This window comes from Battus philenor, unplaced genomic scaffold, assembly GCF_028537555.1.
Source record: "Battus philenor isolate CCGP_79_NKW_IND1 unplaced genomic scaffold, ilBatPhil1.0.hap1 SCAF_2, whole genome shotgun sequence".
Taxonomy (NCBI): domain Eukaryota; kingdom Metazoa; phylum Arthropoda; class Insecta; order Lepidoptera; family Papilionidae; genus Battus; species Battus philenor.
The window spans coordinates 7,184,420-7,212,411 of record NW_027181682.1 but is presented as its reverse complement, the minus strand read 5'-3'; the positions used below and the strand labels follow the sequence as shown (position 1 = coordinate 7,212,411).

Below are 27,992 nucleotides of genomic sequence, written 5' to 3'. Positions count from 1 at the left end.
TTAAGCATTATGTCTGTTTATTTTAGATTATAATTTTGTATTTGTAATGAAGGATATATGGACCCTACATAACATAAAAACAACCATTCGTAAGCATAAAACTGTTTAATTTTAATTTAAAATGAGGAATAACTAAAAATAAATAAAATACAAGGATATAATGGATTTTTTATTCTTATATGTCTAGATAGGAAAGAATGTACCCAAAACGTTCTTATAAAATTATTACTTAACATTTATTGTATTTGTAAATATAAATATTTGTAGCTAATCGTTACAAAATTAATCAAATTGTTCAACTTACGACAGATACTAAAAATATCATTGAATTAGAATTGCAGTAAAAAAAAATCCCAAATATTTAGTTTAATTTTGTTTATATAATTTAAACAAATCATCTAAATAAGAAAAGGACCAATATTTAGCCACTTCCGCACAAGCAGTGATAGTCGTGCAATAAAATGCACCGCCCGCCAGCCCGCTGATAAATGCGTATGCGGCAAACAATGCGAATCACACAACCGCCACCGCCAAATTACACAACACGTGTTTCACCCCTCCACGGGGCATCTTCAGGAGTTATGTTACACCGATTAGTGCCAGAGTCTGCTGAAACTCTGTGTTTGGCACTAATCAGTTTATTGCACGACTACCACTGCATGTGCGGAAGTGGCTAAATATTGGTCCTTTTCTTACTTAGGATGGACTTCCGCGAGGTAACGCCTGATTCCATTAAATATTTAAAATCATCTAAACCTTAAATTAAATCACAGTCTTATTTGCCCTGATACAATTTTTTCGTACTCTTCGGGACCTAAACTTAAATATTTTTCCAATTTGGGATCTAAGTAATAAATTTTGTCTTTAATGAGCGTTGGGTCGTAGCCTTCTTTTTGTAAATCTACTTTTTTCAACTTGAAGGTACCTGCAAAAACATATTAATGATTTAAAGTTATTGATACTGAATTAAAATGGATGCTCTATCTTCTAACATACTTTTGGTATCGTATTAATTTATATTCAGTGACATACCGTCTCTACGAGAATCTCCGCTATTATGAATAATTAACAATTTCTTCCTTTAAATAAACAATTGAATTTTTTTTTATATATTTCATTAGTTATTATCCATTAAATGCCAGAACGAGAATAATTATTTAGTCATTGACATGTACAGATTACGATATACACATTGAAATATTTAAAATTCACTCACCAGTCATATCGAGACTGCTCATTACTCGAAGGAAAACTGGACGGGCATATTTTGGTATGTCTTTTGCCATGTCTTTAACTAATTTTTCCAAATCTAAGGTATTGTCCACATCTACTATTCCGCACATACCAGCTCGGCCTTCTGTGTTAGGAATCTACAAACATATCATGGTTGAAAATAAGACGGAATAACAATAGGTAGTATATGCGAGATGTTTACTTTAATTTATTAAACTCTGAAGAAATCTGATATTTAAAAAAAAAATACAAATTAGTGAATATTAGTTGAACCATAAAAAATTTGCTATACATACATGGGGTTAAAATGGATTAGCATTAATATAGTACACAGGCCGTGTTACGTCATGTATACGATATACGTAGTATTACAATGCATTTTTGTTATACTCAATAAAGCTAAAGTAGGAATTATAAGGATGTATTTCGTAATAATTGTTTTTCTTTATACCTCCACACCATAGACAACGGCATCGCGTTGATCAGCAACTCTAGATATAACGGCTTCAATTTCTGTAGTGCTGACGTTTTCGCCACGCCATCTAAAAGTGTCGCCGGTTCGATCTCGGAAGTATAAGTAACCTAATTCGTCAGCTACGAGGATGTCTCCTGAAGAAGTCAAATTTGTTGATAAGATTTAATAGATATACCACTCACAAAGTATAAATATTATAAGAACTATTTAGTTACTAGTAGAACTTTTTAGTGTATATTTTATTATACATTACTTTTAGATTGTGCATGGAAGAAAGTTAGATATTATTTATGAAAAACATGTTCGTACCCGATATAAAAGCAGAGTCGCCATGTTTAAAAACGTCTTTAACTATTTTCTTTTCGGAAGCTTGCTTGTCGACGTAACCCAAGAACGCTCTTGAAGGATTACTGGGATTTATTTTACCGATAAACACTCCAGGTTCATTCGGTTTTGCTACCTATAATGAAACATAAAAAATAACTTTGAAACAATTTCTACAAGAAATTGGCACATGTATATTTCAGTGTAATTTAGACGAATATAAAAACTAGAAGCGATGGTAATCTACTCACTTCCGTTAACTGTTTTTACCATTTCGTATGAGTTAAGCAAAAACTTTTGTGCTTTACTTTTATAGCCTCTTGTGCTATTGTTTCAATGAAAAATCTCTTTCATAAACTACGTATACAAAATGATTAGCTACAAGTGTAAAAGTATTTATGGCTATTTCCAATCATCCTTTATAAAGTTATTACTCTAAAATTCTTCTGGAATGCGGCCGATCAGTAACTTTTGACAGTACAAGATTTATATGGACAGATAATGAACAATAATAAATTATAGTATGTTCTTATTGGAATTCAGAAAACTTTTTTTACTACTTTTATTATTTCTGCAACTATTGGTTTTTGGATAGGGTTTACTATGTTTTAGTTGACAGCGAATAAACTTGTATAGTCACGCCTTCAAAGCTTTTACATCCATAATCAATCATTCACTGTACATGAAAATTTGTTTACATAATTGTACATAGATGGCGCATACCTGACAAAGTCCTCGAGAATTTCTTATTGGTTCTCCTGTATTTTGGTCCACCTTTATAATCGCAATCGGATACACCGCAGGTATAATTCTTGATATGAATCCAATTGCACCGGTTTTGTTGTCGATGTTTACTAATATAAAGGGCAAATTCAAAAAGGTTAATAAAATAAACGAGCTCAACTGATCCACATTGATGTAAATTATTTTTTAAACACGTAGTCTCAATAAAGCATTAAGCTGTTGCATAGTTATTTTCAAAGTTTTTACTAACCTATATTAGCATTGCCTTCAGTAGCTCCATAAAATTCGACAACCTTTTTTATGCCAAACCTCGTAACAAAGTCAGTCCATACCTGAAATTTTAAAAAAAAAACTTATCATAATTAAAGTTTAAATGAAATAGAAATGCTATCGGTACTAAATGATATTAAGACATTACGTTTTCGAACGTCTTTGGTGGTTTAAACGACAAAGGGTTGTATTTCAAAGTCGATTCAATACCACATTCGTCGCATATTATTACCAGAAAATACATAACTTATCGTTGAATAAAAACAACCTAAAGATGTGCCTACACGTGGCCAAAAATCAGTTTATTACAGTCTTTTGCATGGTGCGTACGCGTTATCATGTTCGTTGTTTACTGTTTCTGTTTACAACTTGGTACGTTTTTGAACTGTAAATCTGTGATTAAAATGTAAGAAATTCAAAATATTAATTGCTTACGCACCTTATAAAAACTAAAGCGCTATTGTAACTCCATCCAAATGTAATACAGTAGGAATGAGAAAATATTAAATATATTATGTATCGTCATAGTAAAATTCTAAGTAATACAACGTAAAACGATGATTTGCACATTTTTCTAGAGACATTATTTACGTCACTCACGGTGATCTGTGAGAGAACTTTAACATTTAATTACACGTATTTGAAATTGTAATTTACCTTGAGAAAGTTATTAAAAGATATCTCAATCTAGTGATAAAAACAATTAATATGTTAATGACGTCAAAGTCATTAACTAGTTATAATTATCAGATGACACATTTCTATTACTAATCTTTTCTAATATTAATACTTACAGTAGGTCTCATGCCGTTGCCGTATACTGTGTGCACTTTGTGTTGTCTGTCCGTAGGTTTAGGTGGAGTGGCCAATATGTAGCGACACATCTCGCCGATATAATGAGCAGCCTAAGAACATATTTTTTAATTATAGTAAATTCTAAGAATGTTTGTATACCGATGCATATAAAATCATAAAAAGTTAGTTCAATTTATATTCTGATTACAAAGAAAGATTTTGTTATACTTTAATTTTTATATTACATAAGCTGCATTAAAATTTATTACGTTAAGTTTTACGTAATTTTAGTATCGTAAACAAAGATTTTTTATTTACAAATTTAATTAAGAATAAATTAAAGCATAATTACATATAATGTAGTCTAATTTTAGTAAGTCCCAAAAATAAAGGCGAATTTTTATTACATTACATAAGTATTACGTGAGAATTATTATAATAGTAGAAGCGGAAAACACGTTTGAGTTTATCCAACACACATTTATAGTATTATAAAAAATTTTCCTCAACGATCACTAAAAAGTCTGTGAATGTAGTCTCGAGTTACTGTAATAAAAATACTGCAATTTGTCGGATGCTACTAACCGTTGCATTAAATTTAATGCAGTCTGGGAAATACGCGGAAGCTGAAAACTTGTTTCTTAAAGCCACCGTACATCCGAAGATAAAGGCTTGTCCAACAGAAATGCAACCTCCTGCCGAGTGATACAACGGCATAGGACAATAAACAATGTCTTTTGGTGATAAACCTCCTAGATAGTGGACTCCTGAAGCCATGAACACCATCCTATAATTAGAAATTAAATGGATTAAAAATTTAACTTCATTGCAGAGGTATTTGTAGAAACTATTTAACGATTATTTGTAATTTTTCTCAGATAATAAATAATATAATCGTTCAGAATTTCCAGTACCATCAGTTTAGACTATCCTTACTTTTTTCGTTCCCGTATCCGTTACAATTTTTTTTAAATTTATGAGTTTTTATGCTTCATTTCACTGTATATTTCATCATATACATCATCATCATTTAAGCCGTAAGACGTCCACTGTCGGGTCAAAGACTATATAGGCCTCCATCACAGTTTGTAACAAGACTGGGTAAAAGCGGCCCGCATCTTACGACGACCTTAACAAGGATGTAGCGTCTGTCAATCTTAACTTTGAAAAATACCTAGTACGAATACTGCCTTTAGAGACTTTTCTACTGAGAGTTGCTATAGAGAAATTTATTTAATAATAACAGTTTATTATATATAAAGAGTTTTGGTCTCTCAGTATTTCGCCATTACTAATATTATTTTCGCGTGCTTGCAAAGTACTTCCAATGTGGATCTACCCTAAATGTGGGCACACATACCATATTGTGTCACATGAATATTTCAATTTGTAGATTTGTATATTCAAATAATTTATTAAAGGCATCAGAATATAAATAAACCATTTACAATTTCTTCAGCATCGCAATAATCAAATTTCAAAGTACTGCTAAACGAGTCGTTAGTTATACAGAATATATTATAAAAACTCCACCTTGAAACCAACAAGACGCAGTTCATTGCTACAGAGGGACTGTAATTTTTATTAAACAAAAGAAGCACCGAAGCGTATTGCTACGTCTTCCACGACGCGTGTATGATGTAATAATATTTTACCGTTGGAATCAACTGAAATATATTATATATTTTGTTATATTAATTTGCGATAAACAAAACTGAAATAGAATTAATTAAATACTTGGTGTCTCCCAGCCGCTTTTCATGCCGTAAAATACAGAGAAATGTTAAATATTTATGCCTTAATTTTTATTAATAAAATCCAGCTTTATGTATGTACGCCCGCCCAGTCAAACCCCCTCTTAGGTGGAATTAATTAAAATCCAATATTCCTTAACTGATCACTACTCAACGAAAGAAATTTTTCAACAAAATTTCAAGTTAATACACTAGTAGGTCTACCAAGTTACCTTGAAGGTGAAATTACAGCTGCTTTTGGTAGTCCAGTTGTGCCAGAAGTATATATATACAACAACTTTCCATTAAAACCATCGCTATCGGAGGGATTCCAAGGAGACGGAGAGGTACTTTCGAGAAGTCCAGTAAAATCGTCAGAGCCATCCACTACTTTAAGTGATTCGGGCGACAGATTTAATGGGCGTCGGGTAAACTTTAGCAACACTATGGACGAGTTAATTTCTTTTTTTATTTCCTGGAAAGCTGCGAAAGAAATGTTATATTTACGTTATTGCTTTTCTTATTAGAGATTAGTTTAACCATTATGCATCGATAATTTATATTTTTATTTTGTTTACTATTTGTTGAATATTAAATCTGTAACTTTATAGAGCAATGATAACCCTATTTAAAATGGTACTTTTATATGAATCTGTACATACAGAAAAAAAAGTGCTAAATTATAAACAAATATGTACACAACATAATCGTTACATGTTTGTTCAGAATAGTTAAGAAATATAACGCTTTTTAATGTTATAAAGCGACCTTTATGTGTTTTAAAATATTAATTAATAAAACATTGTTTTTTTTTTAAAAAAATAACCAATTTATTGTCTAACGGGGTTAAAAATATTTTGAAATGAAATTAATTTTTGACAGACTGTAACGCGTTTTTTTTGCGTTTGGACGTTGCAGGTGTTTTGCAGCATAGTTAGTGGAATGACAGAGGTGTTAAATGTCCTAATATTGTAATTTTGTGCGAAATATCTACTAACTCGTTTTTATAACACGATAGCCTTGATAACTATCCTTTGTAAAATCTATATATTTTTACAAGGATTTGTGGTTTATCAGAACAAATTTAGTGGCCGATACAATCTAATAAATGTTTACAGATATCAGTTATCTCAGGTAACTCCAGACTTCGGATATGTTCGTTAAAGAGGTCTTGCGAACGAGCGAGCGTTAACCGTAGTTTCCTAGCTGGCAACTGGGAACTCGGGTACTTGCCTGCTCAGCAAGAAGTATATGCTAGATAATTATTGCAGCCGGGTGTAGTTTAGGCTAGATCTCGGTATGGGAATAGGGAAGTGAGTGTGCCAATAACTTCGATACCATATCCGAATAATATGGGTGCCAGCTTACTTGGCGTCTTGAGCGAGGATTGTATTGTTAGTGCGTTCTTGGTGACTTACGGGAAGTGAATGTGCCTTACAACTTCATCACCTGCTTAGAGTGTCGGATAGTGCGTACGCGCACCAGGAACTAACCTAAAGAGGATTGCTGTCAAAGACGGTGAAAGCCTTCGGACAGGTGTACCCATTGGTATAACCTAACGATTGCAAACTATGGAGAAAGTATAACCAACAAATTAGGAATAGGTCAGTGAGGGCATGTCCACCTCATGCGTGGATATCTTACGCTGCGCTAGCCAGTCCGTGGTCTCCACTTTAGAAAATTAAGGCCCTAATGACCATCATTCTACGTGCTATGTATTCTGCCACCACTACTTCAATTGACAATCAGAAATGGGACAATTAAAAATAAACCGCGATGTTTATCTTTAATAATTAGTTAATTTATTTTTATTTTCATCAGTAATATTCATTTTTACTAATTAAATCTAATTAGTCATTATGTCACGACTCTTTTTTACTAATTCTATTTATTTACAAATTTATGTGACATTGAAGTAACGTACCTACGAAGAGGGAACGGGTGAAGCGATTAATAAACCAGTTCTTAATGCTAATTGCATTTAAAGTGAACCATGTTGCCGTTGTGCATTGTTAATATACTTTATAAACTTTGATTTTTTTTAACTAGTAAAAATTTATGCAAAATCATCGATACATTGTAAATAATGTTTATATTGTTACTATTTTGCTTTAGAAGTGATGAAAAGGAAGGATGTGAATTATAAAATGAACTAGCCTTGACCTCAAGATTAAATAGGTCACTATAAAAATGGATCAATAATATAAATTGCTCGATTCCTACCTCAGTTGTTTATTACATAAAAATAAATACATTTAAAAAACTTTTAAGTTAAACGGTTTTTTGATACCCATATTGTGGTGGTTGTGGAAAAATATGTACCTAGTCCGCCATATGGGAACGGCGTCCGTCTTGAATTTTAAATTTTGACATAATCATCGTGTTTTACTAGTGTAGCCCTTTCATTTGATACCCATATTGAAGGGGTTAAGGAAAAATACGTAATCCGCCATTTTGTATCGGCGGCCATCTTCGATTTATAATGTTATTGATTGATTATATTGATTATTAATGATATGATTTTATTATATTGTATTGTCATCTAAATTAAATGTGTGTACCAAATTTCAGATCAATCTGACAACGGGAAGGTGCTTAAATTTCAATTTCTAATTTTGATCCAAATAAATTCCGTACGGGTCGAACTAAATAAAACCGTTTAATAATAACGATGAAATGATTATCCGCGGAAAACGTAAAAACATTAAAAAAGAGCCAAATTTGTGCACGAGTGATGAGACATTCCGCAACCTTGACAAGTAACACAATCGCTAATAAGTACATAAATTAGTATTTATGTTTTTTTTCTATGAAACTATAAATGTAATTTGATGAACTTCTGTGCATTGAGCTGTGGACTGTGTATTGTACTGTGAATAATCGCTAGTAAAAATATTATTGGAGTATACGATGTCAAGTAAACGTAATCGGATTATATTACACACACAATCCGCTAACTATTCTTTTATAACATAGTATCTAAGAATGTTTTAGGAGAAAAAATTAATACATAAATAGCGAAAAACGGGGAACTCCTATATATAGAACACATACCTTCATCAAATTCACTGTCATAGATAACATAGTCACATTTGGCAACATTTATTGAATGCAACAGGGTGTTGCCAGTCTGATTGGTGTTGATTAGCGGAGAAACTGCACCCAGTCGCGCTGCACCGAGCCAAATCGCTGGCATTTCAGGATAGTTATTGGCCATTAAGGCTACAGTGTTTCCTCGCTTCACGCCCTTAGCTTTTAAAACTGCCGAAACTCTTAAACTATAATCTTCGATCTGAAAATTAAAAAGAACGAAGTTTTATTCTCATGGACAACAGTTGATTTTTCAATTTACTATGATCATATCAATAGTATATTTTTAATACCTGCTTAAAAGTCCATGTCTCATCTTCATAAAGGAAGCACGCCTTATTAGGATGTCGTGTAACCACATCGTGAAATATTTCGGGCATAGAATAATTTTTTTTCGTGAATGACCTCGTTAGCAATAAAATTTTAATATAGCAGAATAACGCTCTGAAAATAATTCAAAATTTTTAAAAAATCTAAGTACTATAAATGATAAATGAAATAAATAATCGACTTACGTAAAGTCTCTTTTCGCTGTTCTCAGCGCGACCCATATCCATCTCCAATAGAATGATATTACATACACAACAACAAGTATTGCAAACACTTGTAGACTCGTCTGCCAATCTTGGAACACCCAAGCTATTGCGCACGCCGCTAATAAAATGCCCATGGCGAGAATTACCACAATAACTTTGCCCCACGGCACACTAGATACTGAATGATCACTGCGGCCCTTTTCAATATCTTCGTTGGTATTTTTAATCTGTTAAAAACGTTTAAAAGTTACTTACTAACAGATCACGTAGTAAAATGTACTCAAACACTGTGAAACAAATATTTTTGTATACCGCTGTTGATCGGATAAAAAATAGATAAGATAACCTTCTACAATGTAATTACGAAATCGACTCGACTGTTTACTCCGGTGTTAATTTATAGAATACATCTAAATTTTAATAATGGAGTCTTTAAATAGCATTTTTGAGTGAGAAAAAAAATTTTTTTCTATGTCAACTCAACCTTGTGCATTGAGCAGTTTTTTATAGTAATAATAACATAAGCACGTGCAAATAAAACTATTTATAAATTATGGCAAATGCATGGAATAATTATTATTACCTAAATATTTTCGCTTCATTTCCTTACACCAATAATGACACTCGATTGCAAACCAAACACTAATAACACAAGTTTTGTTTCTAACGAATAGAAGCGTCTTTATGGCGTGACTACTAACACTGGAATATTTCCTTCACAATGTACGCACCGTTGGACACATCATTAGTGACATGTTTGTGATTATATGCATTTTAATTAACTGTTTTGTTATTACATTTATGTAATATAGAAAGATTTTATAAATTTTGTTTCCAGTTAGTTTTGGTTTTGGATAGTTATTGGAATTATAATTATAACCTATAAATTTATGATTAATGTGATGTCTTTTGAAGATTCAGTAAAGCTGCTTTTAATAAATATTTTTTCTGTTTAAAAATATTATTTCAAATGGTTACACGCTAAACTTTACTCTCCATGTATTTGATGATATATGTATAATTTATACAAAACAATAGTTAAATTTTTTCATAGTTCATCATTCTATTCTTCCGTTAAAAATCTATTAAGTAGAGTTCACAAAAATAATTACGAGTTCTTTTATTTTACTTTTGAATAATTTTAATGCAATATGCATTAAAATTACAGGCATTTTAGGTATAAAACACCTAAAATTTCAAATAAACTTTAAGAATACATAAAAAATGCCTAAAGTTTCCGAATCCGAATGATAGATTCCGGTCAATCAATAAATCTTCATTATTTTGGATAAAGCGTCCGTTCAGTTTTTATCAAAAAGTTTAAAAAAGAAAAAAAAATCATCACTCCATAGTTTTCTAAATAAATTACCATAAAATGATATTACGACTTGTAGTTATGGTTACAGATGGGACGTTGTTCCACAAATTATTAGATTCATCGTCATTAATCTTTACCAATACACATTTCATAAAAATATTGACGTGTTATTGGACTCTAGACAACTTTTTCTACTATACTTACGTTTCACCCCGTGAACATTATCTTATTAATCGAATTCAATTCATTCGTCAAATTTAAATTAAATTCAAGGATAATTATATATATATATATATATATATATATATATATATATATAATTATTAATATCATAAGAGGAAATGTAAATTATCGCAAACGGAAATGACGTTACTATTATTTCCTAGTCTTATTATAGATAAATACGCCTAAAATAATAATTATATTGATATTTATAACCTCTTGATCTATCAACATTTGTTATCGCTTTTTATTTTAAAGACTAATATTTTTACCGGCAAACGACCTCTAATGATAATAGGTACAGTAAACCTTGATCAATGGAATCAGAAAATACTAGTGTTAATACTATTAATTTCAATAATAATTCTTTAAAACAATTATACTAATTTAAGTATAATGCGTCAAGGTTCGATCTACTGCAATATGGTCCAAAGGGTGGAATCGGTTGATTTGACAATTTGATGTTTGTGATTTGGTTTAATAAATAAAAAAAATAATCTTTGTGACACTAAGATGTACACCTAACACCACAGATATTGTAAACCTTATGTTTGAGTTTAATTTACATACAATAACTATATAATCTTTATTATGTTTCTGTAATTTGTTATGATTTTATTGTTTTATATTAATATATTGAACATATTTGTACGGCATTTTTGGATTTTTGGAGTACTTCACTAAATTAACTCTATTTTGAATTTAGCTTTTTTGAAAACACAAACTAATACAATTTGTAACGTGTTTTTTTTTTTAATTCAAAGACAGCGTAGATCATTATAAAACAAACAGCGCACGAATTGTTGCAGCGCTTTTATACACGGAGCTTAGTTTTCAATTTCTAAATATATTTATATTTATATACATTTAAGGGTTACGTTAAAATATATATTTAGAAATAACATGACGCCATAAAAACGTACATCTATTTCTACGGATAACTTTCTTCGTATTCTTTTTTAAAACATTGATACAATTAATTAATTGTTACTCAGGGAAACGCGTACAACTTTTCGTTTAAAAGTATACTCTTTTTAACATAGAAATGACATTTGTGCATATGCAGAATGAATACATACGTATTAAACCTAAAGCGCAATTAAATATAAAGAATTCGCACATAAAACCTCATTAAAGTACTGCATGTTATTTTTTCTCTAAGCACAATTAAGTTTTTAATCGGATAATTGCAAATTATTTGCATTAAAATTTTCCGTTCATTTTAAAGTTTTTTTAATGAAATTAAAACTCTGAATATATTTTAAAACTTATTTACAAACCTTCTGGCTGCTCACGTCGGTTTTGTTCATATTGTTGTCGACACTGTTCTCAACATATGACATGACTGGAGGTTGAACGTTATTATTTCATTAATGTCTTCAATATTTTCCGTTGCATACTTTGTAACCAGCCTAAACCTGTAAACAAATAAAAATAAGTTGATAAGCTGATCCAAAGTTTTATTAAAAGTTAATATTTGGTCTTTAAATAAAGTTTAAATACGGGAAAAAAAGAGCTGTGGGTATTAAAAAAAGCTAAATTCCCTAAAATAAAGTTTAATTATTGATAACAGCCCATTTTTATTCATAATTTAACTCCAATTTATTTCTTAGGTCATAAAATAATATTTCATCATTGTGAAAACGATGTAATTTACGTTTTTATAAATCTTTAACATAATTGTATACATTATTTTAAAAATTGTACCGGTTACACTATTGTTAATTATAATATTTATAATAAAGGTTGCTAAAACTACAGTCAGGAACTAGTGCTAGAGATAAAATTCACAAAACAATCGAATTGTAACTTCATGTTTTCAACCTAAATTTGCATTACGATTTTGCAGGCAATTTTTATTTTATGTTTTCATTTAGCACATAATATACATTTTGGTATAAAGGTGTTTAATCTTGATAAAGTTCCAAGTTTCTAACATTTTTAATCATTTATTCTATTATTGCTATTCGGACTGGCGCCAAAGATAGCTGTCATGACATTCAACAATAATTATTTCAATAATAACGAAATGGAAATAATTGATTGTAAGAATAAACATTATTCTATCATAATATGGATAAATTTACTTTAACACAGCCTTTAATATTGTGTAGTTAACATGGCCTGACCCTAAGATTAGCAGCATTAATATATTATCACTCCATTGAACGTCGACAAAAAAGAACCTTCAAATTTAATCAATTGTATCAGGACTAAACGTGTCTGTAAGGTCAGTTTTTCCTGCTCACGTTAATAATTTATCAAGCATAATATATCATGCTTTAATTACAAAATTTGTTTAATTTCTGGAAATATATTCAATAATTAAATAATTTCAAATCAATTCAATAGTTTATACATTTTTATTTCAAACGATTTTAGGATGAAAATACGTTCATAATTTGTGTAAATTCACATTAATTAAATGAAAATAGATATTAAATACTAAATACTAAGAATAAATTTAATTTTTCATTTCATTCAATTTCATTTATTTCAATAGTATTTTAGATACAGTTGTGAGAATAGTTTCTACAAATAAACGGCTCTGTTATCTATTCGGTATATTAACATAATTTGCTGCTAGTTTTTTCAGATTAACATATTTCGTGAGCATGTCATTTTGGCTCCGGTTACATACGTATGTGTCATATGCAATTTGAAAAGGAATGCTAAATTTTATTTGCAAAGCATTATCAAACGTGTTTATCTTGAGACTTACACGAAATAATTGTAATGCGCTGAAATTGAACTTAAAACAGTCAAGCTAACAAAGATTACGCGATTACCAATCTACGTTACACACTCATTTAATAACAATGTATTTTATCATGTTCATTGTTTTAATCTTTCGTTACTGGTTATACCGTAAGAAGTTACTGATTTGCAAATGATATAATTCGTCAAAATTTAACCTATAGTTTAAGATAATATCTTAAACAGAAGAATAAAAACATACGAAATGAAAAATGATATATTTTATGAATATAGTGCGAATTAGAGAAATATCTCTTACCGAAGGGAATTAAATCCATGACACTGAACACGTTGAAAGATTCAGAACAAATTGACTATTTTTATGAACAGCATACAATTAGGAAGCCAAGGCTTAAACAGGGAAAAGTAACAGGCTTACAACGTTTATCCCAAAGTGCTCTTTATTTTTATAGAAATTAAATAAGCGTTTCCATTTCAATTATCTTTAATATATATCATAATATGTTAAAGGAATATTAAATTATTTCATCATTTTCGTTTTATTATTTCCGTCTCTGCATATTACGCAGTACGTAATTCTATATTCATTTAGGACTATTCACGTAAGAAGAGAACATTAAAAACAAATCAATCAAACACTAAATTTAATCTAAACTTTATAAGCTACCTTTTGTAAGGGTAGTTGTTTTGATAATTATATATTATGCACATACACACGTACTTATTTATGTACATATAATATCAATCATAATCGCACTAACCTATTACATAGCAGAATAATTACGGGTAATGAAGAATCGGAAACTTCATTAACGTCATAGTAATTTCAACGGGGTCGCGTAAAGAGCGTACGTAACTTGTGAAACGAAAGTAAAGATCAACGACCTCAGTTCGTGAGTGACGGCTTCAAAAGAAACTTAAGCAACCGCTTTATTGTATGGCAATTCATAGGGACTTTTGCCATATTTCGCTTTACTATACTACAGATGTTTATGTTTTTTATTAATTCTTTGTCAGAATAAGGCCATAAAAGCAATGCGTTTCTATAAAGTGGGCTTTGAAATACAAATTGTAAATGTCGATTTTAAGCTAGCGAGCTCCTTAAGGCTCTCTTTTTTTTAAGGCTCTTATCAACAACCTTTCTATTCACAATGAGTATACCTGAGCTGCATCTCTATGTTATTGAGTTTATTTATTTTGCTCGACCTTCGAAACTCGAAGATTAGCCGGAGGCAGATATAGTCGGTTTTTTCTATATCAGATGTTTCTACATACCAGCATGACATCTGAATTCGTTTTCCGAGATCCGCTACATCCTTCCAGATATAACAATATTTTGAATAATATAATGTATCTAGCGTAAATGTTAATCAGTATGGATTATGTATCCCGAACTTTATTTATATAATTTATATAATAAATAATTTACTGATATTTGTCGAACCTTCAGCATCACTCCTGGTCTGCTGATTAAAAATATTTTCCTCTTTATTTTTCTTAAAAATATCATTTGACTGTTAGTTTGACCTAGAGCCATAAAAAATATTGCTGAATTTGAATTACATTAAACCTTGTTGATGATTTTTAATAATGGCATATATTATCTCTCGCAGTCTGAGTAAAAATTATAAACAACTTTCACTGTGATAATTCGGCAAATTAACTTGATAATATGGAAGGATGGATGGAAGGATGATTGGTAATAGTTATTTTATTACAGAGCGATAGCTCTTTACAGATGATTAAAAACAGGTATAATACATATTTCTTAACGCTATGTTTTCTAGTTTAACTGAATAACCGCTGTTAACCTTTTTGAATCTATGTCTAAAACTATTTGGAGTATCGAAAATTCAAGTATTACCTTTATATTTTTTATTTCACTGAATGGACTCAGGCGGATACATAGAGCGAACAGTAGCAAGGGTTCCCGAGAGGGGACCTCGCTTTGGGCAATCATATGAATCCCGTTTAGCATTCCTATTCGAGGAAGCACGAGAGGTCCGAAGCTTGGTTTATCGGTTGCTATAGTCGGATTATCGAACTATACTACGATTTAAGGAGCGGATCAAGAACTTCTAGAACATTATCCCCACTTTGAAAAGAAGTGGCAGAAGAAATTCCAATAACATTTCTTCATTAATAAGGAAAAACCAGCCTTGTACGTGGTGGTATTACGAGTATGCAGTTTGGTCACGCCGATAAAGATAGCTCTGGTGTGCCGTCCGTGACTTTATTCATCAAGTATGTACAAACCAAACCCTCTTGCACCCAGCTAAATTGCAAGAAACCATGTAATACCACAGGCCTACATCATTGTATGATGTATTACTCTATTTAGAATTGATTTGGGACAAAGAGTTTGGAGCTGGAGACGCTGAAGTAACACGCGTAGACTTTGTATTTTATAAGATTCTCTTTTTTATTTGATTTTCAATTCTGTGCATACTGACACTAATACTAGTTGGTTATAAAACTGTGCGATGAAAAATATGTAGTTTTTGGAAATGAAGTGGATCTACTAGTCACTTCCATCGGGTGAACGCTCTGTTTGAATCATCTAAAAAAAATAACATACAGGGATGTTGCGGATAAATTTATGTAATGAAATATACTTCTAGCGTTATTTAATCTTCTTGCTAGTATCAGATAAAAGAAAAATTCTTAGTTATTTACACTTTATTTTCAGTTGTCTTTATTTACGACGAAAACTAAAAGACGAGGATATTCGCATAAGAAAAGGTATATACATGCATATTGGCATAAGTCATAATGCAAATTAATGGTTTCTTTGTCATTCCAACCTTGACACGTCATATTCAACTTTGTTTCCCACAAGAGAGTAAGACATTACCTATAACAACGGTGCGTCATTTCTAAAACGTTTTGCTAGAAGTTTAAAAAGAATTTTTAAATCCATGCAAAAAAAATAACTTCCGTTACAACTGTGACTATAATTGAATTAAATTATTCAAGAGCATGTGTGACTTACGTCAATGAATGATAATGTAATTTTTAAGGCTATTAAAAGAATAACTTACGCAAAGATTCTTGGAGGTTAAATTTTAATTATATTAGAAGGAAAAGTCAAAATCAAATCTTCAATACTTAAAGATAACTTGTTTAATAATACATACAAATACAGGCTTTAGCGTGTTATTTCACATTGGAAGGTGTTGCAGAACGAACACTGTAATTTCATTGTTAAAATAATAAAAAAATTATAACATAAATTGTTACGTGAGGGTTAAACCTAATTACATAACATATAAGATTTGATTCTAAATAAGTAATTCCTTTTTTTTATTATCATATATTATTTTAGTTTTGTTAAATCATTCACTCAAGTGTTTTTAAGCTGTTTGTTTTAAGAAACAACATCCAGCTCCGATAATTAAGTGAAATTGTTGCAGTTGATAAATAAAATGTCCTTTACCTTACCTTTACTTCATTATTACTAATGATTCAGATTTTTACACACTTTTTTTAGATGTGATACTAATAATAAAATTACAGGAACCTGTCGAGAACTTCTCAAGTTAATATTACTAAGAGTGATCTTGAAAGCGTTAGCTTTAAAAGAAGAAGTGTAGAGAAAAACTCCAGTAACGTTTCTATGATTAACAAGGGAAAACCGTTGTGATACCACGAGTATGCAGTTTGATCATGTCGATAAAGATGATTTTGGTGTGACATCTGCGACTTTGTTTATCAAGTATGTGCTCTGTGATGTGGTGCACTTAAAAACCAAACACTCCTGAGCCAAAAAATCTGCAAGACACCGTGCAATACGGAGCCAACGTGCTCTTACTACAAACGATACCAGCTCCGATAATAAAATGAAAATGTTCAGAGTTGATAAATAAAAAGCCATTTATAATAATCAACCTCAATTTTACTAATGAAGGAGATTTTTTACCTACTTTTTGTAAATGTCAGTTTATTAATAAAAATTAAGACTTTTTACATAAAAAAACAAAGTTATTTGATAACTATTTATTAAGTAATTTATTAATCATTTCTAACATTTTGTTAAACTAGATGTTGATGAAACATGTTGCAAGCAGTTTGGATGCGAAGTTTCATGATCAGAATAAAGTAAAAATAGATTGCAATCGTTACAAATAATCTTTTTGGATTCAAGTAGGTAGGATAAAATGGCCAAAAACAATTAAAATTACTACACCAAAGTTGCGAATTTTAGCAAACAATTATTTTCCATGCTAGTAAAAAAATCATTGATCAAAGAAAGAAGTCGTAAATTCCAACCACACTGTACAATAACCCATCGCCACATTAATGTCTATCATGAATTATGGACGAGGTGAAACCTGCTATGGTCAGCTATATGTATTTGTTATTATTATTATTATTATAACCTGTAATGATCAGATATCGCGTAAAGACGCGCAAATTACACTTTCTTAGCTATAGCAAAGTTGTCAGACAAATATTGAATGCAGAGTGAAAGTAACAAGATTGCTGCCGTTAAGAGAAAGCTCTTTTACGAAATCCGTCTTTTATTATCGATTGTGTACGGACGTAAAACTGTGTAATATTTTTTTTCTCATCCGACAATAATATCTAAGTTAATTTCAGTGTAGATGTACCTTTATTTTGTCGAAAAAGGTTACACTTAAAAAGTCTTTGCTATTATGCTAAAGCTAAAGTTTTATGCTTTTGTTATCAAAAAGTTTTGTTATCCTTAAGACTAGTATGAATGTATAAATTTCTCATGTAAAGATTATTAGTTATTCAAGTCGAATGATGATAGATTCAGACACCTACATTTTTTTTTGTTAATTGTTTTCAAGATCTTTTTATAACATTAAACAAAAAAGGTTAGGTAATTTTTTATATTTTTATTCAATACTGTGAGTTCATAACACAGAATTTAATTAGATATATCCTTATTAAGAATTGCTATGAAAACTTTTTTTTAAAAAATTGGGTATAATACATGATTTCGCGAAATCTGCCAACTAAGGCATATCTAAGTTGTAAATTTCTATTACATAATAGAAAACGTTTATAGGCGCCATTTTGTCCAACATATGTGGACACGGAATATATTTATTTCTTAAATTTACTGGTTTTCTTGCTTCTGCTAAAATTAATGTTTCTTTTATTCTATATATTTTTGTTATGTTTAAAAGGTAAAATAAAAAGTTTTCCACCAGGTACTCAAATTGATCAAAGTGCATGCTGTGTTCATTTATTTTTAGGAAATACTTAATTTTTTAGTATGTTAAGAGTTGTGAACGAAACAAAAATAAAAAACTTCGGTTATGGTTTTTGGGCGTATGGAATAACAAAAACAATTCCGAAAATATTTCTATTCAATAAACAGGAAGCATCATTTGTGTGAACAAATGGAAAAATAAATATTAATATTCTTTTGGGCTTGTTCAAATAAAAGATTAGTCACATTTGGCAAACTCTATGTATTTGGTATGCAAGACGAGTCTTTCTCTTGAGTCAAAGGCAATGGTCAACGGGTTATCAAGTACATGTCGTTATTTATGTGTCAGGGTCGATGTACGACGTAAACGATTGATCCACTGATTTTGAAGTTCGATGCAGGTAATATTGTAATTGAATAAATAAAAACTTCTTATGGCTTCAGTAAAGTTTAAAACATAAAGCAGGACGTTCACTTACTTGTTCTTTGGCTTGTCGCTATTTTAAAAATACAATAAAAAAAATTGGAAACAGGTTTAATGTTAACAAGTTTTAAATAGCAGTCGGCAAAACCAACAATAAATTAAATAACAATTTTTTCTTTGCTTATTTAAAATGTAATCAAACAACTTGATCTTATTTCCGTTAATGACAAATATTAGAATATAAATATAGGTATCTTCATGAATAAAACTACTGTCACTAAATGACAAGCAAATTTCAATGATCCACTGTTAATCTGATAATATTATACATGTCTTCTCTAATGATTGCAAAAAGGGAAAGCGATGTCCGCCACGGTATGATAGATATGGTTTATCTATTAATGCGACAAATCTTAATATAATAAAAGCAACGGTATAAAACATATGTGTTTTAAGTCTAAGGAAACACAACGTTCTTAAGGAAAAAAAAATTATAGTCAAGAAATATACTGTGATATAATAAAGTATTGAAAACAAAAATAACGTAATCTCAAACAGTTTTGACAAAACAAATCATAAAAATCACGTCATCAAGAACTCTAATCAAATAACACATCATAAAACAATGCTACAGAGAAAAAAAAACTAATATGGTGCTTAAATAGCAATCTTATGTACCAACCACTTTGAAACTATTGACACCCAGTTTTCAAGTAGATCTAAAATCGTAACCTAAACCATGGTGTCACGTACTAATATAATGCTATGGAATTATAATAGTTATTTATTGCTTGAATTAAATTAATATTCATTGATGTACCACATGGCCTTTTCATAAAGGTTTAGTTATTTCTATAGTGCTTCACATATTTTGCTGGCATTATGTATTTATTCGTCATTAACAATTTGATATTCATATTTATATAAAGTCCGGAAATGTATTAAATTCAATTTAAACTTCAGATTTCGAAATATGGTGACTTCCGGCAATAGTGGCGGTCACAAAATTATCTATGTACATAAAAACACTAGAATATAAAAATAAAGAGTATTAAATGTATAGTAAAGTCTCTGTAAGAATAGATTATGAAACAGTTTCTTAATGATTTCGTTGGATATATTTACCTGCATAGAATGAAAGTGTCGTTAATATTATTAAATGATAAAAGGTATATTTGTCAGTAAACACAGAAGGTCAGAAACCTTATGTATTCTGGTAAAAATAAAAATAGGAAAAATGCATGGGTCCGTTCTAGTTTCGAAAAAGGACCGCAAACCCATGATAAATTAAAATGTTACAACCATGTTTCAACTTCATCGAACGTATAAAGCGTTGCAGAATTTGTGTAATGCCAAAGTATTATTAGTACGAATGTATTTATTTTATAAAATAAAATTATAAAATGCAATTGTTTCATTTATAACACTTTAACACTTGATTGTCATGACTGTGTACACCGATTAAAGTTTTCTGGAAGTTGTTTACAATTACAAAAAATAAAAACTTAATGAGTTTGTACAAAATGATTCTCGTACAGACTCAAATAATAATAATTCACCATTACGTCAAGCAAACACAACATCCCATAAAAACAAAAACAAAAAAACACCGAGTTCGCCAATGTGGTGTTTAAAACGTAAGATCACAATTTAAATTGCAAGTTCAGATGACGCGAGTAACTATCATAAAAGAAGTAAGAACAAAGAATCACAAGCTACAAAATTATTAAGTTTAACTATCGATGTAACCTTTGAATCTTTGTATATTGAATAATTATTTACAAAAACTTAACATTTATTTGTTATGTTTATTTGAACAATAAGATTTTGTTCTTTGAAACTTTACTATACTAAAAGGAATAAATCAAATTCAAAGGCTTATTAGAAATTCATACAAACCTTTTTTTCTTCAGCCTTCATATTATTTTATTTTCATTTTTAAACTATATAACTATATCTGTAATAAACATTATTTTGATTAAGACCATAGTTATATCTGCAATCATGAAAGACTGGACATTCAATAACAATGTTCCTATTCGAATCGTACCTTACACCTTTTTTTTTTAAAAACTTTTATGAATCCGGACAGAAAATGATAAATATAACAATATAATGTGTTGCAAAAATCAGAGACGTTTCCATTAATATAAAATATATGCATGAACAAAAACATTATTTGAAACACAATCCCATAAATTTAACTAAAACAAATAAAATCTTACACTAAATATTACAACTTATCGTAAAATTATTTTAAAGATTGTGTCGGAAATGTGAACAGATCAATTCCCACTTAAAGATTTTATAATATATCTTTTGAAAGTGCATAAATGTAAAAAAAACAAATCGTCGTTGAAAAACTGCCTATTAAGATTATTACTACTTCTTTGTATGAATTTATTTGAACAATAACTGATTTTTATAGTCAAAGGTGGGGAAACTTTTCACGTAATAAGTCTAAAAATTAATTTTCTGAGAAGAGAAAAAGAATCAATACGTCGATAACAACTATCGACAGTTTCAGACAAGACTTGATCCCTCGTCTTTGCGATTAGTCTGAGAGACAATGCTCGTGGGTTATGGTAAAATGTCGTCTTTGAACCGGTGTACAAGATTTTAAGAAATTTATTATGAATTGGTTCTAAATACTCCATTTTAATTTCGAATTTGAGCAACGTGAACGGTAAACATCCTGCGCACCGAATCATCAATAAATGAATAGGAAATGAAAACATATTAAACTTTTTTATATAATGTCTGGAGTATGTTGGATATTTTTTCAAGTATTTATTTCTTGATTTTATAATTTAGCACAGTGAAATTATTCCTTATACGTGTAAATCAACAACAATGACCAAGAGGTAAACATTCAAATAGAATACTTTGTTTTCATACAATAGACGTAAATTTAAACGTAGTCATGTTTTACAATTAACTGGTATAACGATATGGATTTATACAAAGACAGACGAATACAATAGCTGTACAGCAGTTAAAAAAATTACATTATTACCTTTATAAATTAATACCACAAATTGTAAAATCAGAGATTGAGTTATTAGTTTCTCCTCTTCAATTTATAAAATATAACTTTATAGTTCTTTGGTTAAAATATAGCTTTCGAATTAGAATAATGACTATTATAGTACATATGGGCTATTATGGAACATTATTTCATAATGTAACGAAATTTTCGTACAAGGCAACTGGTGAAGTTCAATGAATTGAAAGTCCATTCATCCATGTTATTTCATGTGTTACGGAGTAGTTTTGTTATCTAAATTCCCAGATACCAGTTTTATAAAAAAGAGAGTGTCGCGTATATAATTTTTGTTTCCTTTCCTTCATAGTAAAAATCGCAATCGATCTTTTTTCATCAAATCTTGCTTTATTTAGTAATTTGCCATGTTCTATAACATTATATTATAAAAAATTACCGACCAGACCGAATTCATACTATCAAAATTCGGCTGCCGCAGTCCGAACAAAAAGAATCATTTGTATCTCGATGTGCTGTTTTTCTCTATTAAATCAATGTCTTGATAATTACAACACAGTTTCTTTTTTCGTAAACGGGAACATTTTAGTGATAATGTTTTTATATTTTTAATCTTAACGATATTTAATGCTTTATTACATCTTAAAATGTCTTTATTGTCTAGTGTTGCTTTTACTATTTTAATCGCGATTTTCCATTACAATTTTCCACGAGCTTTGATGAAAAAAGTCTAATTCATTAAACTGTTCTCGAGTTTTGTGCTTAAGATATATGTCGCGATTATTTTTAATATACGTATATATCTACTACCGACCCACAACACGCGAACTACGTGAGCGAAAGTTAATAAATAAAAAAAAAAAGTTAAATAATGTAGATAAGAAAGTAGGAAACTAAAACTATGAATTAGTTTCCTAGGCTGCTATTAATAAACCAAAGAAAAGATATAAAATTACTAGATTAGGTTTTAATAACATTTAACGAAACTGAAATTAGTGGAAGACGAAAATAGCCCTATGACTCCATTACCCTTATCTGATAATATGAAAGTGTTCCACGCAGCGTAGTTTCACGCATACTTAATCTTTGTAGGTCAAAGGTCGATCTGTAAATGTGTTTCACTTTTACAAGTCATTAATGTGTATAGTTCAGCAAATTATAACATTTACAGTCAAAAATATTTTCGGAAAGAACAGCAAGACGTTTGATTTTGTTTGGTTTTGCAGTTTTATTTTAATCTATTGCAATTTGGAGCAGTACGCAATGACAACGTAAAATCAAACTCATTCGTCTTTGACGTAGTCTCTACTATCTATTACTATTCTTCCGTAGTTAAACTAAAAAAATTGTCTATGAACCTTTAAGGTAAATTTTCTTATCAGTCCTTAGTGGACCGGTTGCTCGGTTCTCCAAATTAGAATAATGTAAAGCTCACGTGTTGTTGTAGGTAATGAATACGGTATCTAAATCCATAGCATCGGTATGACAATGGCAACATTTAATCTAAATTGTAAATGTACGTTTAGTTGGGATATAAAATTATATTTAATCTTGTATGAATATGAACAATCCCAAATTACTAGTAAAGCGTAATTTCAAAAAGTATTGGATATAAATTTTGGACTCCATTTAATTTCAATTTTATCTCAAGTATTTATCTCAGAATGAATTCGTGGTAAATCAAACCCTTATCTAAATCTATGACGTTTCATTTAAAACGTTTAAATTGGAATATAGGCGCCTACAGGTTTTGTTTATTATAGTCTTGTAAATAAGTTATAATTTTATTAATCTATAAATATAATATATAATTATACTAAAGAACTTATGATTCTAAGAAAATATTATTCTAGGGTTTTACAGTATATTAATACTACTAAGTATCGTATGAAATTATTATAAAAAATATAATGATAATCAAAAGCTTTATAACATCATAAACATAGTTTAATAACCATGTTTATAATGGATCAGTACAAGCAATTACAATGCCATATACGGTTAATATGCCTTACATAATGTAATATGGTTAACAGAAATCGTACTCATATTAAAATAATTATAATTTAGTTTAAAAAATAATCAAGTGTAACTGCGATAGTAGACTAGAGACTAAGGAAGAAGGCTGATTTTTATGATTTCTAAGCTCATCTTGTGTAATACAAATAACATTATAAACAGAAGATGACACATCATTGAGAAACTGCTTCCAACGGGTCCTTTTGGATTTCTGTGTAGAAGACCAATGTCAAACAGAAGACGTCTTACGGCTAAAATTATAATGATGAGGAATAACATACTAAACAATATCCATGCAGAAAATAATTGCCTGTGTGAAAACTCCCATGGGAGACATCTAATTTAATCGTTGTTAAGAGATTTACTCGTAGCTTATGGATAAATAACATTTATCACCGTCAAAAAGAAACTATGAAACGTTTACGAGGCATGAGATATTTTATTGTAAATAATTTATTATTTTTAATTATTAAACGCAAGTCAACATAAAAAAATGTTTTATGTAAACCTAATAAGGAATTGTCTTAAACTTACGTAAATATGAATAAAGTACCCGGATATTTCACGAGTACACGGAAACATAACGTACGTGTGTTTATTTACACATAATTCTGAAATAAATATTTAAGTAATTTTAATAATATCAATAAATATTTATAATTAGTCTGTAATACAAATTTTACTAACGGCTATTTAGCTATTCTACATTGCTTCATAAATCTTTACTAACGATTGCGTAGTTGTACTTGTAAAGGTTGACATTGCTACGCCATTATGGGCTGTAGTAATGAGGGACTCATCAGGTTATAATGATTCTAATACCATTGTATATACTATTGTGAAAAGAGAACAGACCTTGAGCACATCGCCGTCAACCAATATTAATATATAAACACAATTTTGTATTTATCTAACATTTATAATAATATTATCTTTTAAAAAACCTTCAAATATTATTAAGAAAATCACAATTTTATAAAGTAACACCTAAATACGTATGCGGTGCTATTTATTCTGATATAACGTATGATGTAAAGATTATTCACAGTACTTATTCTTCCTGAAAGCAACATTAAATAAAGTGCATTGGTATATAAATATTTTTTTCGCGCTCTCAAAGCTGTATATTATTTCTTTAATTAACACCACAACAACTAAAGTACTTTAATCTGGTACTATAATCAAAGGCCATTAAAAATACTAGTTTTTAGTGAAATATTATGATAGCGACTTTTTAACGTCTTAGTATTATTTACAGCACCACTAAGCTGCGTATTACAGAATTCGCCAAAACAGTATTTTTTTCAGTTAAGATATCTACAAATTTAACTAACAAAGTCAACATCAGTGACATTGAAAATAGAGGTTTACTTGATTACAATAAAGCTTGAAGCAACGTCTCTAAAATTTTGTTACCACAGCTCCTTAGGTGGTAATTGTAATTATAAATAAACGCTTACAACATAGTATGTCTGTAATCCAGATGGTCAACAATATTAAAAATAGCAAATCCATTACTCCTTTTGAAAAATAACATTCTGCAAGTCGAGGCAGCACGGTTGTTAGTGAAATATTATTAATATGTAAAATATTATAAAACACTGTCAAGGTTTGCAACTTTGTCAAATACTAATTAGACAAACTTAAGGTTAATGCAGAATTATGTCGATTGCTAACAAATGGCTTACATTATTTATTTTATTTATAATTATTTATTATTTATAATATACTCTCATTAAGAAATAACCCCTTTCAGATAATCTTTTTTATGAGGAAGTGTTAAACGCAAAAACATTGATGATATTATTTAATTTGATTTGTGAGGTATTGAAATATGCTTGTTAACATAAAAGAAAATCTTCTTATTTTGTCTTCAGTTATTCCTATTTCTTGGAGCGTTGTCTTAACTGTGAAATCTATCATATTATTTAATTAATTACGGTTTTAATATGACTTCTATATTTTGATCTATTTACTCAGTAGAAAACTAATAATAAATTACGAAATACGCTTCATGTTTTCTACTGACTATTTCACCAGACCGTCGTATTAAGATAATCTTCGTTGCCCCAAATTAACGACTGTAACAGTAATAAAATTACTGTGAAAAAAAACGAGGGTAATGGTAAAATTTCAAAATGATTTTATTTAGGTTTAATAAAAGTACTTCGCTTTATAATTTTATGATAATCGATATAAGAAACAATTTTTTATTTGTAGTAAATAAATTTATATGTTCATAAATGCAGTATGCTTTTTTTGGTTATTACATTAAACAATATTTATTATCATTAAAATATTTATTATTTATTATTTTTCTCGATTATTCAACTAGTTGGTAATCGCATTTAGAGTCCCCTTTTTTTACTTCATATAAATTTAATGAACTTCATTTAACCAGACTAGTCGCAAAATTATTAAATAATTTAGGCACAATTGAACAAAAGGGATAACTATGGCATTAAATATGGCGTACATGGGTATTTAAAAACATGATTGAATAAAGTCAGTTCAAGATTAATTATAACAGTTTGTCAACAACTTACACGTACAGGTTTTAAACAAGTATATTTTTTATGATTTTAAACGTTGTGTTGTTACTGCAAAATTTTAAATTTCTCGTATTAAACTAAAATATCACATTAATATTTAGTAATTCATCTTATTGTTAAAAGTTGAATACTTGTAATTTATAAATTCATGTCTCATAAATCAATGTTTTTTTTTTTCAAATAAATTATATCATATTTTTATTATATAATTTTATAACACAAATTATTTTATGTCCTATGATTTCAAAATAAAAAACAGAGTACTTTTTAAAATTAAAATTAATTTAAAACGAAAGCATTTATACTATTATTATATATTTATATTATTTATTTGGTAAGACTTTGATTAGATATTTTAAAACAAACGCATATGTATTGTAGAAATTTTGTAACTTTTTTACTATTAATATTAAATAGAAGAAGAATATAAAGTCAAAAATTTAAGAATAAGATTAGATATTAAAAAATCCTTCATTTTTTGTAAAGACCTTGATTTGCATTATCTTATTAGGAATGCTTTAGAATCGTTTTCGGAAATTCAATTATCTGTATTTAATTATGTAATGTATCAAGTAGAAAATAATCACTTGACGATTGTGTATCTAATTAATACCTACCGGGGTTGAAGTGATAATTTTTATTTTGATATTACTTTATCGTTCATTATCTTTATTAAAGAATGATTTTGTATCATTACACTAAAACAAATAACATCCGCTAATGGAATTAATAAAAAACTTTACAAAGGATTAAAATGACAAAATAACAAACAATTGGATTGATAATAATTGGTAAGAATTGGTCTTAGGTTTCCTTCACTAGCCATCAATTTTTATGGTTTAAAAATTTAAATGACTTTAGAACACAAAGCTACTTTGCCACGTCTAACATTAATTCAAACGACATGCATATGTCGGTGCAATACTTTATTTCGACATGTACCTAAGATTTTACAATTTTGCTTTTAATTCGATCAAAGCTCGTAAGCATATTAGCCATTATTTTTTTTTTGTACGTGGCTTTCAAATAAATATTAATTAAAACTTTATAAAAAAAAAAATTGATTGTAAAGCGTATAAAACTTTAACAATTTATGAACCTCTGTGTTAATAATATACTTGTAAGTATTTTAATAAAGAACATGTTTTTTTTTTCGATTGCACGATAAGAAACGAATTTCTTTTTTTGTTTTCAACTTATACGAAGTGTGTATAAGAAATTCAAAATAATGTACAGAACTCACCGGTATTTATTCCAATTTATTAAATATTTACGAGTAATTTGTGTACACGAATACTGTCGCGAATTTTTTTCCGTGTCCGTATTGAACGGGAGACAGCACCGGCGACGGTGACA

General features: G+C 29.3%; 1 protein-coding gene across 2 annotated transcripts; it reads right to left on the bottom strand.

The window, feature by feature from the left end:
* Positions 1-188: 188 nt before the first annotated feature.
* LOC137922516 (long-chain fatty acid transport protein 4-like) lies at positions 189-27,992 on the bottom strand. Of its 2 annotated transcripts, XM_068765561.1 has the most exons (14): positions 27,880-27,992; positions 12,021-12,158; positions 9,180-9,427; positions 8,958-9,108; positions 8,629-8,866; positions 5,808-6,057; positions 4,427-4,628; positions 3,841-3,951; positions 3,027-3,108; positions 2,756-2,886; positions 2,018-2,168; positions 1,685-1,842; positions 1,217-1,370; positions 189-925 (listed from the first exon to the last, which is right to left on the bottom strand). In XM_068765561.1, exons 2-14 carry the CDS (start codon positions 12,081-12,083, stop codon positions 768-770), a joined length of 2,097 nt encoding a protein of 698 aa, XP_068621662.1. In that variant the 5' UTR covers positions 12,084-12,158; positions 27,880-27,992; the 3' UTR covers positions 189-767. The 2 variants fall into 2 exon arrangements, with proteins under 2 accessions (XP_068621662.1, XP_068621663.1); XM_068765562.1 differs by lacking the exons at positions 12,021-12,158; positions 27,880-27,992 and adding an exon at positions 9,784-9,889.